The sequence below is a fragment of the Pseudorasbora parva genome, chromosome 11 (assembly GCF_024679245.1).
Source record: "Pseudorasbora parva isolate DD20220531a chromosome 11, ASM2467924v1, whole genome shotgun sequence".
Classification (NCBI taxonomy): Eukaryota; Metazoa; Chordata; class Actinopteri; order Cypriniformes; family Gobionidae; genus Pseudorasbora; species Pseudorasbora parva.
In genome coordinates this window covers 9,681,381-9,701,006 of record NC_090182.1, presented here as the reverse complement: position 1 = coordinate 9,701,006, position 19,626 = coordinate 9,681,381, and the positions used below count along the sequence as shown (strand labels likewise).

The following is a 19,626-nucleotide window of genomic DNA, read 5'->3' as shown; positions in this document are numbered from 1 at the left end:
GTTTGCAATGTGAAAAATGTAAAAATGTATCACAATTACCACAAAAATATTAAGAAGCACAACTTTTGTTAACAATAATTATAATCAAAAATGTTCTTGAGGAGAAAATTAGCATATTATAATTGTTACTGAATGGTCATGTGACACTGAAGATGAAAATTAGACTTTAAAATATATTAAAATACAAAACATCTATTTTAAATTGTAATAATATTTCACAATATTACTGTTTTTACTGTATAGTTTATCAAATAAATGCATGTCTGGATGAAATGTTTTTTTTTTAAAACATTAGAAAATCCTTCAACCCCCAAACTTATGAACACTAGTGTACACACACGCATTCTCATAAATGATTTGCCCATGAATAATCCAATGTAAATGGATACTCAGCACCTGTGAGGCAATCTCATAAACACTAATTCCTGACCTTTCCACCTACATATGTTGATTTCCCTTACGCTGTGTGTGTGTGTGTGTGTGTGTGTGTGTGTGTGTGTGTGTGTGTGTGTGTGTGTGTGTGTGTGTGTGTGTGTGTGTGTGCGTGTGCGTGTGTGTGTGTGTGTGTGTGTGCGTTGTGGGAGTATCTATAATAATGTGAGTGTAGGGTTCACATTGTGGTGGGGTTTCATTGTTCATCTCTTGTTAATGAATGTTCAAATAAACCCTCCTCAGCCGGGATAATACAAGCCCCTTGACTGAAATTAGGCCGTCATAACCATCTCAGAGTGCTGACTGGACGAAACGTCCCCATCTGAGAGACGTGCCAGAGGATGAGCTGTACATCCATCAAAAACAAGACCTGCAGTGGCAGGAGGAATCGTGTTACAGTCACTGCAGTGCTCTGACACTGTCTGAGCAGTAATAAAACTTGTGTCGCAGTGCTTCTGTCTAACTGCTTGCAGTGGCACTACAGTCTGGAACTGCTTTGAACGAGAACTCTTAGTCAGGAACGTTCAGCGGAGAATTGATTTAATTTAGTATGTAACAACAATGACTGAGTTTAATATCTCGGGGAATAATTAACTCAAAAGGGATTTAATATTCAATATTAATGAATTTATGAATATAATTTGCCAGTTGTTCATTACGTATTAAGATTTTCCGATAGGGAAAAATGTTTAATTAAATACAAGTAACCCTTTACGGAATTGCTTGAAATTATCCTACTAAGTTTGTCCACCAAAATAGTTATAGACTTTTCAAATCAATTCTCAATAAGGGATTACTGCTTTACGAGCGCATAAGGAACATTAACTTTACTGATCAGGACAAGTTCAATATTTCAAATGGTCATACAGTTTACTTTACTATAATAGTAGCATAAGCAGTTAGGTAACGTTAGATCGTAAGTTTCATTGACTTTGTGTATGTGGGAGAACAACAGACTCAACTCATTACATTTCTTTTGGAGGTTTAATAAACACAGACTAAAAATAACACTACGATTCACACAGAAAGTACACACTAAATATGCATCAAGAGAGTAGAAATATAGATATTAACGAAAGAATACATAAAAGAGAATAATGAATAGACTAAAATTAGAGAGAGAAAAAAGAGAGAGAGAGAGAGAGAGAGATGGGACAAAGAATTAGGGATAAGAAGCAGCTTTCCTTCAGTTCATCAAATACAACCTTCACGGAGTTAACTTGTCCCAACGGGAAAATAACACACCCTCTTAACAGCAGTTTGAATTTGGAAAATAAGAATACTTGCTTTCGTTTTGGTTTCGTTTTGGCTTCTCGTGTGTGTGCGTGTGTTCCGAGTTCAAATGTCCTGCGTGTCCGGCGGTTCTTTCCGAGGTCAATTCCGTAAAGGGTAAAGACCCAATTTTGGTTTGAAGACAAAAATATACCAAGCACAATGTTCTCTAACAATTCCTGACTTCTAACACACACTCACAGCGTTCAGCGTGGTCTTCTCCATGTGTTTTTCAGTTTATATGTAAATTGTCAGAGCTTATTTCGTCCATTAGATTGAAAGATATGAAAGTCTATACATTTATATCCCCATTGACCCTCCCCTCGAAGAAATCAGGAGAAAAGTGGTTGAAAGTGGACAAAATAGACCATTGTAGATGGTAACGTATTTTCCCTTGTCTGCTTATGATCTGATTGACCAAAAATAATACCATGTAAACAGTAGGGCTGGGTATTGATTGATTGGCTGGGCTTTCGATTCAATTTGATTTGATTGGAGTTAGATTCAGTTCAATTCGAAATATTGGAGACCATTACAAATTATAATAAATATGGTGCACATATTTAACAAAATGCTTCATGTTTTTAGCTCAATGAAAAGGGTGATGGGTTTTTTTTGGGTAAATGTGACATTATGTGATATTGCTTGCTATCGGTTTTATTGATGTCTTTTCATGGTTGAAAGACTGTTTGAGCAATCACATGAGAAATTATACAGATTTCGGTAGGATGTAAGCTACTGTATTTTTAAACATACATTCAGAAATTCATTCATGTTTATTTCATGCTGTAACTGGTATTAAAGTGGAGACGATCGTTTCATGTGCGCTCGGCGCTGTGCTTCTCATGAACTGAGGCACTCTGTCACGCTACATTAAACAAGGTTTATTTTTTGAATTTTGTAATGAAATGGACATCATTTGAAATCTGATACTTTGTTTCATATCGAAAGTAACAAAGCACAAAGCTTATTGTGATTTATTGGATAGGAGGAGTGCTACAATGTTCTGTTCATTCATCAAATTAAAATAGGATAGACTAATCGATATTGGTTTGTAAAAATGAGAATCGATTAAAATCAAGAATACATATATTTTTAACTCAGCACTAGTAATCGCTTGAAGTCGTGAACAGTTTTATTTTAGCATCATTGTTATACTTATAGTTTTAATTCTTAATAAATTTTGTGATTTTGACCATTTTAGTAGTCTATATAGTTTTTATTTTGTTTGCTTTAATTATTTAACAAGTGAAGTTAACATTCATTTGATTTTAAATAACAAAACTCTCATTTGACAGTTAACTCTAATTAACAGTTTTACCTGTCAGATTAGCTTATAGAGTTGAAGTGTTTTGTAGCCCCGCCCTCTGTGAATTCTTATTGGTGTAAAATATCACTCCACATAGCAATGTATTAAACATCCACTATGTTCCAATTGGTTGCGATTGTTACATCAATTTCATGTTCACTGTAGCCAAACTCCTTGTTACTGGTTGTTAGTTAGAACTACTTCACCTTTTCCCCTTTTCAAATCCTCCTCTTAATATTTCTTGAAAGTATTTTAAGAGTTTTCCCTGTTCTACCATCCGTGATGAGCTTGTTATGTTATCTCTGGGCAGCACAAATCTCTCTTGAAGCCGCAAGTGGGATCTGATCACCCTCAGCTCTAGTTAAAGGACTGAGCGATTGACTCTCCTCTGCCGGGTTTGAGTCTCAAATGCAGTAAGCTCCATTTGCAAATCATTTGGCAAACTGTGTTTATCCACCACACCAACAATAAGTGGATAAAGAAAATGTTACACTACAGACACTGGGTCTTTTGTGGGTAAGAAAAGGATTGAATTTGAATTGTGTGCAATTCAAGAGGAACACAAAGCCTGATGCAGAATGTTAAAAGCTCATCCTATTGATTGGATTGTTACAATTGTGAGTACAACAGCAAATTCACTGCCAGTTAATCAATATAAAAGGGTATTGTGCATCCAATTATCACAAACAAAGCACCACAGAGCCCTTAGCAAAAGAAAACATCCAACTTATAAATCCTAAAATGTGCTGTGATTTCATATTTTTGGCAGGAGTACACTATCGACGTGTTCTTCAGGCAGAGCTGGAAGGATGAACGACTGAAGTTTGAGGGACCAATGAACATTCTGCGTTTGAACAACCTAATGGCCAGTAAGATCTGGACTCCAGACACATTCTTTCACAATGGGAAGAAATCTGTTGCACACAACATGACCATGCCCAACAAACTGCTGCGTATCCAAGACGATGGCACCCTGCTGTACACCATGAGGTAAGCAAGGTGTTATTTCTATTAATGTACGGATCCCCTAAATGGAGAAAAAAAATATGAGATGGGAGCAAAAAAAATGATATGGCAATGCATTCTCTCGCAAATGTTTTGCGTTCCTCTTGGGAAACGTGTTAGCTTGCAAAACTTTTGAGTTATTGGCAAGCAAATGCAAAGTTTCTAAGGGGAATGCAAATGTTTTGCGAGCAAATGCAAATGCATTTCTTTCTCTTTTTTTCACTACCCTGTCCCTAAGTGTTCTGTATTAATTTACACATTTTATTTCTGACAAAAGGCTTTTTTGTGTAATTTATTGAGGCAAAAACAGATTGGTTGTGAATTTAAACATAGCACCCAACACACTTTTATATGGTGTGCAAAATTAATGAAATAATAATAAAGGAATAAAGGTCTGCATGCAAAAAGGTCTAAATATTTTTAAGATTTTGATCAAGTATACAGCATTTGTTTGTGCGGGCAGACATAGGTTTATAGCAAACTTATACTGTTTAAGTTTAATTGAATTAAAAACTAACTTTTTCAATAAGTTCAATCAACTTTACTTAGACAGCTTCATGATGTGAACAGAAAATATGACTGTAAATCTGGTATTTGTAAAGGGGTATTCTTATAATGCTGCTTTTTTTATGTAAAATAAGTATCTGATGTCCAGTGTGTATGTGAAGTTTTAGCTCAAAATACACCACAGATAATTTTAGAGGATGTTAAAATTGAGGGTTAGCAAAGTTTTTGTGTCCCTTTAAATGCAAATGAGCTGCTGCTCCCAACCTCCTTTCTAGAAGAGGGCGGAGCTTCAAGAGCTGAGTTAGCAGCTCCAATTACCTCACACACACACGCATGCACTGAAAATGTCAGAAACTGTTCAGCGTAATACTATGAAGGGGAAATAGCTTAGGTACGGACATGCAAGAAAAAAATGGTAAATAGTGTGTACGATTTATTATTTCGTTCCTTCGATTTATAAAGCGTGCGCACGTCATACTAATTCGTTCCCTTGATTTATAAATTGTGCGCATGATTTAGTAAATCGAGGGAACAAATTAGTAAAACGTGCGCAGGATTTATAAATCGAGGGAACAAAATAGTAAATTGTGCGCAAGATTTAGCCTACTAGATTTTTACTGCATGTCATGTGCGGGGCTCCGTACTTAGGAGATGGTACAACATGGATATTTCTTTCAGAAAAAGGAATCCGACAAGGCTGTCCAGTCTCTGTATATCTCTTTCGTATTGTAGCAAGGGTTTTCTGTCATTTTATTAAGGATCGTAAGCTAGAAAGAATTCATATTGCTGGTAGAAGTATTTTAAATAGTCAACCAGCGGATTACACATCCTTGTTTAAAAAAAAAAAAAAAAAAAAAAAAAAAAAACTTAGGCTCATCAGGTAATTCAAATTATTTTGTTGTTTTCAAATGCTTCAGGTACCTTAATAAAAAAAAAAAAAAAAGTGAAATATTAGATTTGAAAAACTTCTCCCTTGTATCTGTGGATGGTATCCCTGTTAAAGGGTTACTTCACTGCTTTTTCATATTAAACTATGTTATTCCCTTAACTTAAACGAGTTGATACATACCTCTCTCGTCTCAGTGCGTGCACTTAATCTCTCTGACGCGCGGTGATGATCTGATAGCATTTAGCTTAGCCCACTAAGCCCAGTTCATTCACAATGGAACCAAACAGAGATCAAGTTAGAAGTACCAAACACCTCCACGTTTCCCCTATTTAAATACAGTTACACGAATAGTTGAATGATCAAGTATGATGACAAAATAAAACGTGGTACTTCTCTAATCAGATTAATACATTATAGTTCTCCTTTTTAATCCGATTAGAAACGTGCCACGTTTTATTTTGTCACCATACTTTATCGTTCAACTATTCGTGTAACTGTATTAAAATAGGGGAAACGTGGAGGTGTTTGGTACTTCTAACTTGATCTCTGTTTGGTTCCATAGTGAATGAACTGGGCTTAGGGAGCTAAGCTAAATGCTATCAGATCATCACGCGTCAGAGAGATTAAGTGCGTGCACTGAGAAGAGAGAGGTATGTATCAACTTGTTTTAGTTAAGAGAATAATAACATAGTTTAATATGAAAAGGCAGTGAAGTATCCCTTTAAAAAAGCTGTTAATTATTTAGGCATTGTTGTCTCAAAAAGTGAACAAGATAGTTTGCTGAAAAGATAAAAAGCAAATTTTATATTTGGTTACTCAGGGACTTGTCCCTTTGATGTAAATGTCACATCCCTGTCCTGTCTTGTGTAGCACATGGGTGTTTTGTTATTTTGGGCATGTGCTTGTTTCTCTGTCAGATCCCTCCCCCTTGTTATCTGATTAGTGTTTGATTTCTCCCACCTGTTCCCTCTTGATTTCTTCCCTTTATCCAGTTGTTAAGGTTGACGGCACACGGCAGCGCTTCCGGGTCCAACCACTCTATCTTATACCACAAGAAAAACTACAAACAGTGCTAATATACACACACAATATGGTGTAATACTACAAAAAAAAGTTATAATAATAACCTTTTTCTCCATACCAAAATTCCAGATGGCCAGACAGTGATTCATCTTTTATAAATCGTTAAAATATTAATGTCTGTAACGCTGTGACCATTGAGACTGTTGTGTAGACTGTAAGTATTTCAAATGTTTAACTTTTTTAAATGTTTGATGTTTAATATGAAAAAATAGCGCTCATAAACGGGCATCAATGGCATTCTCAAGTGAAACGAGTTGAGGCTTGGACCCAGAAACGCCGTTCCTTACGTCACAACTTAACAAGAGAATAGTCTCCTTGTGCGACATGACATCATAACTTTGCGTAAACATACACGCCACCTTCTAAAGCCAAGTGGCGTGTTATCTGTACGCATATTACTCTCAACAATATAAAACACATAACAGGCACATAAATGTACAGTCACATGTATTTATTGCAAAAACGTACTAAAAAACAGTATAAAATTAACTCGTGTTGAATTCCAAGTCTCCAGAAGTCATACGATATCTTCATGTGAAGAACAGAGTTGATCTTAATGTTTTAGTCGTTGAAATGATGATCGCGCCCCTTTGTGAACAGAACACGAACGCACTCGTTAATATTTCTGATTCAAATGATTCAGAGTACAGACGACAAGTTTAGAATGATGCGATCGGTCACGAGACACACGACAGCCAATGGCATTTTACAATCAAAGCTGACGTAATGACGCATTTGGTCACGAGACACATGACAGCCAATGCTGTCAAAGCTGACATGACGTTTCTTCCGGCGGCAATATTTGAAATGTATTATTAATCTTTGGCGGATGGACTCAACGTTCTGATCACAAAAATCAATCGTTTGGCCTGGGAACACTTGGAATCTTTGTACTTTCTGAATAAATTGTGCCTGCAGTCGTATCTGCCTGTTATATCCTGTTTTGTATAATACACAAATGGGTAGGTTTAGGGAAGCGTTTGAGTTACGCGTTCAAAATGTGTCTGAATGTGTGTGTGTGTGTGTGTGTGTGTGTGTGTGTGTGTGTGTGTGTGTGTGTGTGTGTGTGTGTGTGTGTGTTTGTGTGTGTGTGTGTGTAAGGTAAATGGATTTATAAACATACTAGATTGTTTTTTAGAAAATGTAAAAATGCAGAATGATTCTTATGGGTAGGTTTAGAGATGAGTAGGTTTAGGGGCTGTGTGTGTGATTGGTAGGTTTAAGGGCTGTGTCTGTGCATGTGTGTGTGTGTGATGGGTAGGTTTAGGGGTAGGGGCAGTGTAGGGGGGTAGAATGAAACGGCGTTGATAAACACGCTAAAAAGCGATTATGCGTTTTCATAGCACGCCAAAATGGCATATGAATTGGCATTTCATACATACGCCATTTCATGAGATCAGTCTGCCTTGTGTTTGTTAGTCTTTGTCAGATTGTTGTTTTGTCTATGTCTCCCGGTTCCCTGTGATCTCTGGTTTGTTTCAGTTTTGTATTGTGTTATACATATTATGTTTTTTATTCACCCTCGTGGGTTTTGTTTTGAGTTTGTTTTATTTTTGTACATACATCACCTTTCTTACTGCACTTGATTGTCATTAAGTCATTCCGTGACAGTAGAGGTTCTTCTGTCAAAAGAAGAAGGAATTTCTAGAATAACCTATTTTGCTTCATCGATACATGTAGAGAATAATACTGTCAAAATCATTTAATTTTCTATGGAGAAATCATGTGCAGTAAATTTGTTTTTATACATTTGCTTAAAAGTAGTGGCCTTGATTTTCTTGATTTCTGTACTTTAAATAATACCCTTGTTATGATTTGGTTAAAATGTAATTTGAAAAATCTTCTTTTTGGAATTTTATTTCCAAATTTTATTTTTGATCAACTCGTGGGCCTTTCTTTTTTTCTAATGTGTGACTGTAAGATTGACAGATTACCAGGGAAACTGTCATGCTCAAGCTTTATTGGCTTGGAAACTGATTTACGAGTGCAACTTCTCTGGAATCAATTGTGGTATAATTTCCTTATGCAGAGATGTAGATATGCCCATAATTAACCACTCTGACACAGCTTGTGGTAAAATTTGTTTTTTTTACAGTCCAAAAACAATAACAAATCTATTTGCTCGTTATTTCTAAAAGAGGTTGTCACCAAATCTTGATCTAATGTTTATTGGACTAAAATGTGTTAATAACCTTGATTGGAAAAGTTTTTATTTTTATTTTTATAAGACTCATTAAGTCAAAAAATAAATAAATAAATAAATATATATATATATATATATATATATATATATATATATATATATATATATATATATATATATATATATATATATATATATATATATATATATATATATATAAAGATAATACACAAATTCTACCCTGTAAAACATTATCCTTAAAAGCTTATGACTTATGACATTCATAAGTGTTCGTTTAAAAAACAAAAAAATCTTTCTCCTTTACTATTCAAACTAGTACTAATGGAACATCTATTAAGACTGTTCATTTGTGTACTGTCTAAAATCTTTAAATGATACAAAAGTGTTGTATTGCTATATATATATATATATATATATATATATATATATATATATATATATATATATATATATATATATTTTTTTTTTTTTTTTTATCAGAGCATATTCTGCCATGATAACATAAATCGCTTGTGTGGGACCTGTTATAAGATGCCTTCAGAGACAGAGAAGATATGTTGCATGAATTAGAATAGGTATAGTTCTACTACAGCAACTCTTCCTCTTCTCTTCATGGCCTTACACACCTTTGTTGCATGTTCCCGTGGGCAGGGTTTATGTAAATTGTAAACTACCAGCTGTTTGTTGTATTTCTTAAAATGTGATTTCTTTAAAAGAAAATATCTCTCTTTGCTTTAAACTTTGAGCATTGTAACTTTGCAGATGCAATCGGTTTGTTTAAGAAACACACCCAAACTGAAGACATTTGCCCTCCAGTGAATTCTCAGTGAATAATGGCTTTAATTTTCACATAATTTATTTATTTATTTATTTTTTTGAATGATCCATTTAGCTCATATTGTGGGTGGCTAATGGAGTAATTCCTCATGTAAATCCCTGAATCGCCTTGTATCCCTTGTCTCCCTAAAATTAGAATAATTCATCCCTCACCAACTCCCAGAGTCCTCACGGCCATATCGATTCAGCCACTAATTAAGATGTTTCATCTCTTTTCAGAAATGTGTCACTCACTTTTGTAAGCGCTGATTTTTATAAAAACTAGCGACAATGACTTATTAAAGCAATACAATTGATATATTCAGGAGTCTGCAAACATCATCATCAGTCTCCCTAATTATCTGCAGATGAAGAAACAGGAAGAGCAAGAAGCCGTGATATATTGTCATGTGTCATGTACACAAAACCCCAAACAACAGAGCCTTTCATAATGATCCTTGCCTCTGTTCATCCTGATACCGCTCCAGAACACATCATGACACTCTCCAACATGTTCCCTCTCAATTTGCTCTTGCTTTTTTCTCTCTTCTAAACTGCTCTCTCGCTCCCAGCCCTTTCTGTGAACACAAATGCTCCTCTCCACTGCCAAATCAATGAGAGCCTGACTGAGCCGTGAAGCGCAGGCAAGAAAAAGCAGACAAACTGAGAGAGAGACTGAGAAAGTGAAATAGAAGAGAAATGGACGTGAAAAATGGAAATGCAGAACTTGTATGTTTAGGATTACTACACGGTAAAAAATATTGTAAGTTACCTGGTTGCCTTCAATTTTTGAGTTCATTGAAATTAAACATTTGAGTTAATACAACAAATAATATTGGTTTAATATATAGAAACTCAAAATAGTATGTTATCTGAACCACATTGATTATCTAAGCTGATTTGACAAATGGTTAATAAGTAGTGATAAATCATGACTTTTTTTTTTTTGCAATGTATTAGTTATGATGGTCGATATATTAAATAATCACAATAATATTAAGAATATACAATTAAGCTGCATTTTGAATATCACAAAGAGCATGTCATTACACTAGTTTCACAAACGCGATAAGCTATAAGGTCATTTTTTTGTTTTATGTATTTAATTATACGTTGTTGGTTTTATTTATTTATTTATTTTGTGTGTGCTGCTACCTTGGCCAGGGCTCACTTGTAAATGAGATATCTATCTCAATGTGATTTTATTCCCTGGTTAAATAAAGGTATAATAAAAAATATATATATAATTTACGGGTGGGACGTAAAGGACATGTCCCCACCACTTTTTAAAACATTCTATTGCAAAGATGTATCTAATAAACTAGGCATCTCTAGTTGAATATAGCAGAGTATTAATTGTGTTTGTTTGTGTTAAATAAGAGTCTGGCACTGGAATGTGTTGTTTTTGAAATCATGCTGAGTGTTTGTTGCCACTGTTATCAGTGGCGGAAGGTAACACTGTTCTCTAGGGGCTCGTACACACATTTCACATTATTCACACAGAAAAGCTCCTCAATCTATGGCTTTAACATTGTTTCAGAGGCGCTCTATCCGTTCTGGTAAAATCACAAAACAAAATGCAAACAAACTTGTCCCCGCTCTTGATACACAATCATCAATTAGCATGGCTTTAATTAGAAAAAAAAATAATAATTATAAGAGGGCGGATTAGAACTCTGAACCTCATGACATGCAAAAATTCCTTCAGATTGTTATGACATACAAATATTGAAGGCAGATAGACATACTTATTCACTGATGTAAAGATGTAAAGGGGAAACCATCATATGTCGATAAATTAAAGGGGACCTATTATGTCCCCAGAATGTTTCTTGTGAAGTTTCAGCTCAAATTCCACACATATAATGTATTATATAATTTTGTAAATGCCCATTTTTGAGTTGAATGAAAACTATACCCGGGGTATGGCGGCCTCTCAGGCTCTCTTGGCAGGGCCCTCCCTGCAAGATGTATGTTATGAGGCAGGATGTATGTGATACTTTTGTCAGGTTCTACGAACTAGACATAAATTCTACTCCTGGGGCTCAGGTGCTCGCTCTTTAGACAATTCAACAGGCGGGCACCCTGCTCTTATGGGGATATGGGTATTCTCGTTCCCAGAGCTCGAGTTCCTTGAACAGAGATGTCTCTGTGACGTCTGTAACCTTAGTTCCCGGAATGGGAACGAGACGCTGCGTCACCCGTCCATACTCCCCGCATGCCCTCTAACGGCTTGTTTCAGGACTTTTCAGAAGCTGGGGGCGTGTGTTTGCCGCCAGGCTTTATAGTTTCCTGGTCGATGACGTCACCCGCCTACGACGTTCCGTCTCTCCATTGGACTGATTACATACGTGCTTCACGACGCAATCATGCAGAGGCATTCCCAGAGCGGTGACGCAGCGTCTCGTTCCCATTCCGGGAACTAAGGTTACAGACGTAACAGAGACGTTTTCTGAGTGCACACATTTCAAGCACACGGACATAATGCTGGATGTCAAACGGCGGTCGTTCACATCTCGTTGCTCTTAAACTGTCAAATACACTCAAGGTTATGTCAAAAACACACAAAGTTCACATAAACACAGTTGGTTATGTCTGTGAACATAAAAAGCAAGTAAAGAAATTGCATGTGCATATTAGATCTGTGTTTTGAAGTGAAATCAGAGTAATATACAGTACCTACTGCTATATATGCTGTTAATATCACACAACAAAAGAAAACCAGAAAGTCACTCACTGTTCTTGACTGAATAACTTTATGAATGCATTTCTTACTTGAATGCTGCTGTTAAATGCTCTGGCGAGGAGGCATGGTGGACTGTGTACAGCTCACTCAGGTTAGGTCTATCCTAATAGGGGAGAGCCCGTCAGCAGCCGTGGATGGGGCCTAAGGAATGTGACATCCACAATGCATTGAAACAGCAAAAGGCTTATTCTAAAACACTGAATTACGGGGATGAAAAAAGTGGGTAGATTTTAACCGGGTGGTTGTGTACATACACTGCCGACACACATTTATGATCAAACACCATGTAAAAGTGAGTTTTGCATAATAGGTCACCTTTAAACTCAATGTACTATTGATATGTAATGTTATTTTATGTGTTATATTTGTTATTGTACATTTCTGATATAGCCGTGTATCAGCAAAGCTAAATTTTCAGCCTCATTACTCCAGTCTTCAGTGTCAAATGATCATTCAGATATCATTCTATGCTGAATTGCTGCTCAATAAACATTTCATATTATTACAAATGTTGAAAAGTTGTGCTGCTTCATATTTACTATTATATTACCACATATATATACTCCTTTTGTTGTGTTTGTGCATGTTAATCAAAGGTTGACGGTGCATGCTGAGTGTCCGATGCATCTTGAAGATTTCCCCATGGACTTCCACTCCTGTCCGCTTAAATTTGGCAGCTGTGAGTACTCACAGCTGGATTCATGAAGCGTCTTTCTTGTACTGATTGGTTTAAAATGTCAAAAAGTCATCTGCAAAGTTTTAATTGTGCCCCTAATGAAATCGTTCCTACAGATGCTTACACAACGACAGAAGTGACGTACACCTGGACGAAGAACGCATCCAACTCTGTGGTGGTGGAAGAGGAGAGCTCTAGACTGAACCAGTATGACCTACTGGGACAAACTGTGGGAAATGAAACCATCAGATCCAGTACTGGTGAGTCTGAAACTTAGAGATTGAGATTCACCATTCACAATATAGTTTCCTTATATGGACAAAACCAAAGATTCTTCAAGAAGTTCAAGATCACCTTATGACCGCAGGTAGTTAACCACTGTAGTTACTTTTAAGGGTCGGTTCTCCATCTACAGTATGTCCGTCAAACAAAATGATAGTCATGAGTTGGTTCCCATACGTAAATGATTATTTTGGAATAATTCACTTAACTCTTTACCTGTCAGTTCTGTTGCAAGTTGCCAGCCACCACCAGCATTTTAGATCATTTTCAAACATTTTTCATGGACCCCAAGTATTTTGATGAACATGCAATAAATCAAAAGAACAAAGCCATTCTATTGCTCTGTGGTCCAGTTCTGATGCTTATGGCGATGGACAGGGGTCAGCATGAGCACCCTGACTGGTCTGCGGCTATGTAGCCCCATACACAACAAACTGTGATGCACTGTGTATTCTGACACCTTTCTATCAGAACCAGCATTAACTCCTTGAGAATTTTAAGTTACAGACGCTCGTCTGTTTGATCGGACACACGGGCCAGCCTTTGCTCCCCATTTGAATCAATGAGCCTTGGCCGCCCTTGACCCTGTCACCGGTTCTCCACTGTTCCTTCCTTGGAGCACTTTTGATAGATACTGACCACTGCAGACCGGGAACAGCCCACAAGAGCTGCAGTTTTGGAGATGCTCTGACCCTGTCATCTAGCCATTACAATTTGGCCCTTGTCAAACTCTCTTAAATCCTTACACTTGCCCATTTTCCCTGCTTGTAACACATCAACTTTAAGGAAAAAATTGTCACTTGCTGCCTAATATATCCCACCCACTATATGTGCCATGATGAACAGATAATTAGTGTTATTCACTTCTCCTGTCATGTTGTTACTGATCGGTGTATATTTGGCTGCATCTCACATTATTTGTAACATATCCATTCAGCTGCTTCTGTTTTGCATATAATCCACACATAAGATGAAATCATCAGAGACACAAGTATCTTGAATTAAGACAATGTGAATTGTGTATACAGATTTTCATGCTAACTGTAGATAAAAATTTATGGAAATATCCTACTAAATTTGTTCTGATGATGAAGCTCAAAGTCATGCAAACTATATGTTCCTAATTTGGATTTTGTTAATGAAAACTGTCCAAACACACAAGCTTCATTTGTATAGTCTTTTTATTTAATGGAGAAGACATCACAGAATCACAGAAGTGTAAAATTAACGAAAGTCAGTGTCATAAAGAATGACAAGTCTGATCCAAGGGCTTAGGATTTGGGCTTAGGATTTGGGGGCCAGAACAAACAATTAAAGAATTAAATCTATTACATAGCTAGTCAAAGGAATCGAATGGCAACAAGCTTCTCGGCGCAGAAATATGATTGGCTATTTGGGCTGTCAGTCATTCAATCTGTCATAAGATTAATTCTCAGGCAATCATATGGATTTGAAACAACATGACAGTGAGTAGACAGAAGTTACATTTTTGAGTGATATTGTCCTCAAGAGAAATCCGCACCGACTGGATGGACATGTTGGATATATGTGGATGATTTTGAAGGATTGTCTGATGCCACTGCAGATTTGTTCATCATTCATTGTTTATCAACAGCATATTCGTTCTGTCCAGCTACATCTGCTATATGTGCTTTAACACGATCTCTGGGCAAGACTCAACAAACACTGCCTGTCACTTCCTCTGGTTTGCTCTCTCTCTCTCTCTCTCTCTCTCTCTCTCTCTCTCTCTCTCTCTCTCTCTCTCTCTCTCTCTCTCTCTCTCTCTCTCTCTCTCTCTCTCTCTCTCTCTCTCTCTCTCTCTCTCTCTCTCTCTCTCTCTCACCTCTTTGGGTTGCTGTGACATTTCGTGCATGTTGGCATTCGGTAGCTCAGTTAAGCGAACACATCTTCATTGTGGGGTGAGACCGAGGCCAGAGCACGTACAAGAAATTCCACTTCAGTTGAGCACAGAGAATCCAGAGGGACTGTACAACAACAACACCCAGAAGACACACTTTCTCTCATATTTATGACACAAGCATAACTCATCTTTACAAATGGATAGCATAAAGAGAGCTTGCAGAAATTTAATTTTAGAAATTAAAAACAGACATTGTGGATTTTTTTCATGCACATCAGTATCTCTCAACCAATACAGGCCCCAACTTTTGAATGCCAGTGGATATGTATATTTTTAAATATCGTTTCAAAGCAGCTTTACAGAAAATGCATGCATTTACAATTACAATTTAGAGTGATATGTTATCAGAGGTAAATTGCACTGAAGTTATGCATTTCAGAAATGTACATATATGTACAAATCACAAAGTTAGCTATAAATGTATTAATTTAAGCAATTTATTAATTGAAGTCAGAAACTATGAGCTCATTGAATACATGTTAACAAATGATTATATAGAAAGCATTGGTGTATTGTTGATTCAGAGTTTGCGTCATCTGAAGTCCTCGCAGGAGTTGGTGCCGTCTCTTCACATGTGTTGAGGCGCGTCTGAAGTCTACTAAGAGGCTGGATCCAAACTGGAGCTGACGTAATCTCTAGTTACCTTGGGATAGGCACCCCGAGATAAAATAGAAAATTAAATGGAAAATAATTAGCGTAGCTGCCATTCATATCATTAAGCCAAGATAATCATGTGAATTTGATATCTGATGTAACTGCAGTACAAGGCTATGAGATGCAGCATGCAAATGCTTGGCTAAAGAGGTGCGTCTTTAATCTAGATTTAACCTGGGGCGAGTGAGTCTGAGCCCCGAACAGAGTTTTGTGATCTTAAGGAGCGTGATGGATTGTAGGGCAATAGAAGATCAGTTAAATACACAGTAGTAAATTGGTTTAAGGCTTATAGGTCAGAAGCAATACTTTATAACTGATACAGAACTTAATTGGTAACCAGTGTAGAGATAATAAAATTGGTGTAATATGATCATATTTTCCTTAGTTGGAAGAAAGCTTTTTTTGCAACATGAAATATGATTTTCAAAAGACAAGTTGCTGTCTAGAATAACACCCAAGTGTTTTTTACTGTAGAGGATGAAGCAACAGAGTGCATTCTTCTAAATGCAAATTGTATCCTTAGAAATTCTGTGAACAGGTTTTTGGTCTTGGTTTTATCTGAATTTAATGGAGAAAATTACAGGTCCTCCAATATCGTATAGCTTTAACACTCATATATATATATATATATATATATATATATATATATATATATATATATATATATATATATATATATATATATATATATATATATATATACACAGTATAGAGAGAGAGAGAGAGAGAGAGAGAGAGAGAGAGGCCTAACACAGATCCTTGCGGCACTCAATAATTTACTGACATTATCTTTGATGTTTCCCTGTTTAAATAGACAAAATAGTAACCACCTTAATGCCTGTCCCAGTATACGGTGTAATTTTGTAGTCGAACTAAGAGTATTTTATCATATATAGTCTCAAGCACAGTACTATGATCAAGTAAACTGTTGAGATGTAGCCTTGGTCAGTTTATTTCGTCAGACGAAATATGTTCATCAATAATCTTTTTTTTTCCATGACTAAGACGAGACGATGACGAGACTGCACCAATGTCCAAAAACGCTGACTAAGACTAAATTAACATACATTATTGTTGACGAAAAAGGACGAGACTAAAATGTTTTGCATAAAATAAAAACTAAGATAAAATCTGTCTTCATTTTCGTCAACAATCGTCTACTTTGCATCACGAGAGACAATATTCAGCTTATATGGCTTCAAAATATTCCAAATGTTTGTGCTGTTGCTCAAGTTCAGGTTTCGCCTCAGTCTTCTGCTGCTGCCATCCTGTCGCGCATTTGGTGTGAGGCACACACGTTCAGCCCCTGTTTCACGCTTTCACTCTGGCCAAATCTCATGCCAAATTTGTAACGTTTTAATACGAAATTCAAACAATAAATAGCGTTTTGGTGCACTAATGTGGAATAACAGTTAAAGTCAGACTGTAACGGTAAAAACAGAGTGGCGACTTGCGTTCATCTCCCTGCGGTGCACGCGGTCACATGGTTAATAGCAATAATAATAATAATAATAATTATTATTATATATATATATATATATATATATATATATATATATATATATATATATATATATATATATATATATATATATATATATATATATATATATATATATATATATACATACTGATTGAAATTGATACATTTAACAAAGTTGCATTTTACATTCAACAAAAATCATTCATCAAGTGTATTTTGTCTGGTAATTATGACATTTAACCAATATTTGACATGTGAAACACTATTTGACTGAAATGGTATTAGAAATATTCCCAGAAATAATTTATGTAAAAAAGATTCAAATGTTTTTACTAAAACTTGAAGTATTTGACTAAGAGTTTTCTTTTGACTAAAACGACGAGACTTTTAGTCGACTAAAACTTGGCTAACTAAAAAGATATGTGAATGACTAAATATGACTAAAACTAACAAGGACATTTAGAACAAGATTAAGATGTGGGCCAGTTCTGCCTCATGCGTTTTGTTCATGGCTGACATGCGGCATTGCTATGGCTTGATTGTGGCCTAAATCTGACAAACGGGAGTGGACCGCCCAAGTGCCATCATTCCACGCGGGTAGTGGGCCAGATGAAAGTGTCAAGTGTGGGCCGGATCTGGGCCAGAGCAATTTTGCTATCTGGGCCAGATGTGGGCCAGTTCTGCTTCATGCGTTTTGTTCATGGCTGACATGCGGCATTGCTATGGCTTGATTGTGGCCTAAATCTGACAAACGGGAGTGGACCGCCCAAGTGCCATCATTCCACGCGGGTAGTGGGCCAGATGAAAGTGTCAAGTGTGGGCCGGATCTGGGCCAGAGCAATTTTGCTATCTGGGCCAGATGTGGGCCAGTTCTGCTTCATGCGTTTTGTTCATGGCTGACATGCGGCGTTGTTATGGCTTGATTGTGGCCTAAATCTGACAAACGGGAGTGGACCGCCCAAGTGCCATCATTCCATGCGGGTAGTGGGCCAGATGAAAGTGTCAAGTGTGGGCCGGATCTGGGCCAGAGCAATTTTGCTATCTGGGCCAGATGTGGGCCAGTTCTGCTTCATGCGTTTTGTTCATGGCTGACATGCGGCATTGCTATGGTTTGATTGTGGCCTAAATCTGACAAACGGGAGTGGACCGCCCAAGTGCCATCATTCCACGCGGGTAGTGGGCCAGATGAAAGTGTCAAGTGTGGGCCGGATCTGGGCCAGAGCAATTTTGCTATCTGGGCCAGATGTGGGCCAGTTCTGCTTCATGCGTTTTGTTCATGGCTGACATGCGGCGTTGTTATGGCTTGATTGTGGCCTAAATCTGACAAACGGGAGTGGACCGCCCAAGTGCCATCATTCCACGCGGGTAGTGGGCCAGATGAAAGTGTCAAGTGTGGGCCGGATCTGGGCCAGAGCAATTTTGCTATCTGGGCCAGATGTGGGCCAGTTCTGCTTCATGCGTTTTGTTCATGGCTGACATGCGGCATTGCTATGGCTTGATTGTGGCCTAAATCTGACAAACGGGAGTGGACCGCCCAAGTGCCATCATTCCACGCGGGTAGTGGGCCAGATGAAAGTGTCAAGTGTGGGCCGGATCTGGGCCAGAGCAATTTTGCTATCTGGGCCAGATGTGGGCCAGTTCTGCTTCATGCGTTTTGTTCATGGCTGACATGTGGCGTTGCTATGGCTTGATTGCGGCCTAAATCTGGCAAACGGGAGCGGACCGCCCAAGTGCCATCATTCCACGCGGGTAGTGGGCCAGATGAAAGTGTCAAGTGTGGGCCGGATCTGGGCCAGAGCAATTTTGCTATCTGGGCCAGATGTGGGCCAGTTCTGCTTCATGCGTTTTGTTCATGGCTGACATGTGGCGTTGCTATGGCTTGATTGCGGCCTAAATCTGGCAAACGGGAGCGGACCGCCCAATTGCCATCATTCCACGCGGGTAGTGGGCCAGATGAAAGTGTCAAGTGTGGGCCGGATCTGGGCCAGAGCAATTTTGCTATCTGGGCCAGATGTGGGCCAGTTCTGCTTCATGCGTTTTGTTCATGGCTGACATGCGGCGTTGCTATGGCTTGATTGCGGCCTAAATCTGGCAAACGGGAGCGGACCCCCCAAGTGCCATCATTCCACGCGGGTAGTGGGCCAGATGAAAGTGTAAAGTGTGGGCCGGATCTGGGCCAGAGCAATTTTGCTATCTGGGGACACAATTAACACTAGGTCAGAATCTAGATGAAAGTAATTTGTCATTTTAATAAGTGCTGTTTTGATTCTAGACTGGGTAAACCCAGCCTGAGCTGATCTCTTACACAATATTAAAATGTTTTGAATCAATTGCATTCTCAGCATTGCAAGCAGATACGCTATATCAAATTGTCTAATCTTTTACTG

General features: G+C 37.6%; 1 protein-coding gene across 1 annotated transcript in view; it reads left to right on the top strand.

The window, feature by feature from the left end:
- The window catches only part of LOC137092639 (gamma-aminobutyric acid receptor subunit alpha-2), a 97,559-nt gene that overhangs the window by 38,690 nt on the left and 39,243 nt on the right, over nt 1-19,626 (top strand). The window contains exons 5-7 of the mRNA XM_067456983.1: nt 3,783-4,003; nt 12,820-12,902; nt 13,016-13,159. Coding sequence (XP_067313084.1) covers nt 3,783-4,003; nt 12,820-12,902; nt 13,016-13,159 — 448 coding nt within the window. The remainder of the gene's footprint in view (nt 1-3,782; nt 4,004-12,819; nt 12,903-13,015; nt 13,160-19,626) is intronic.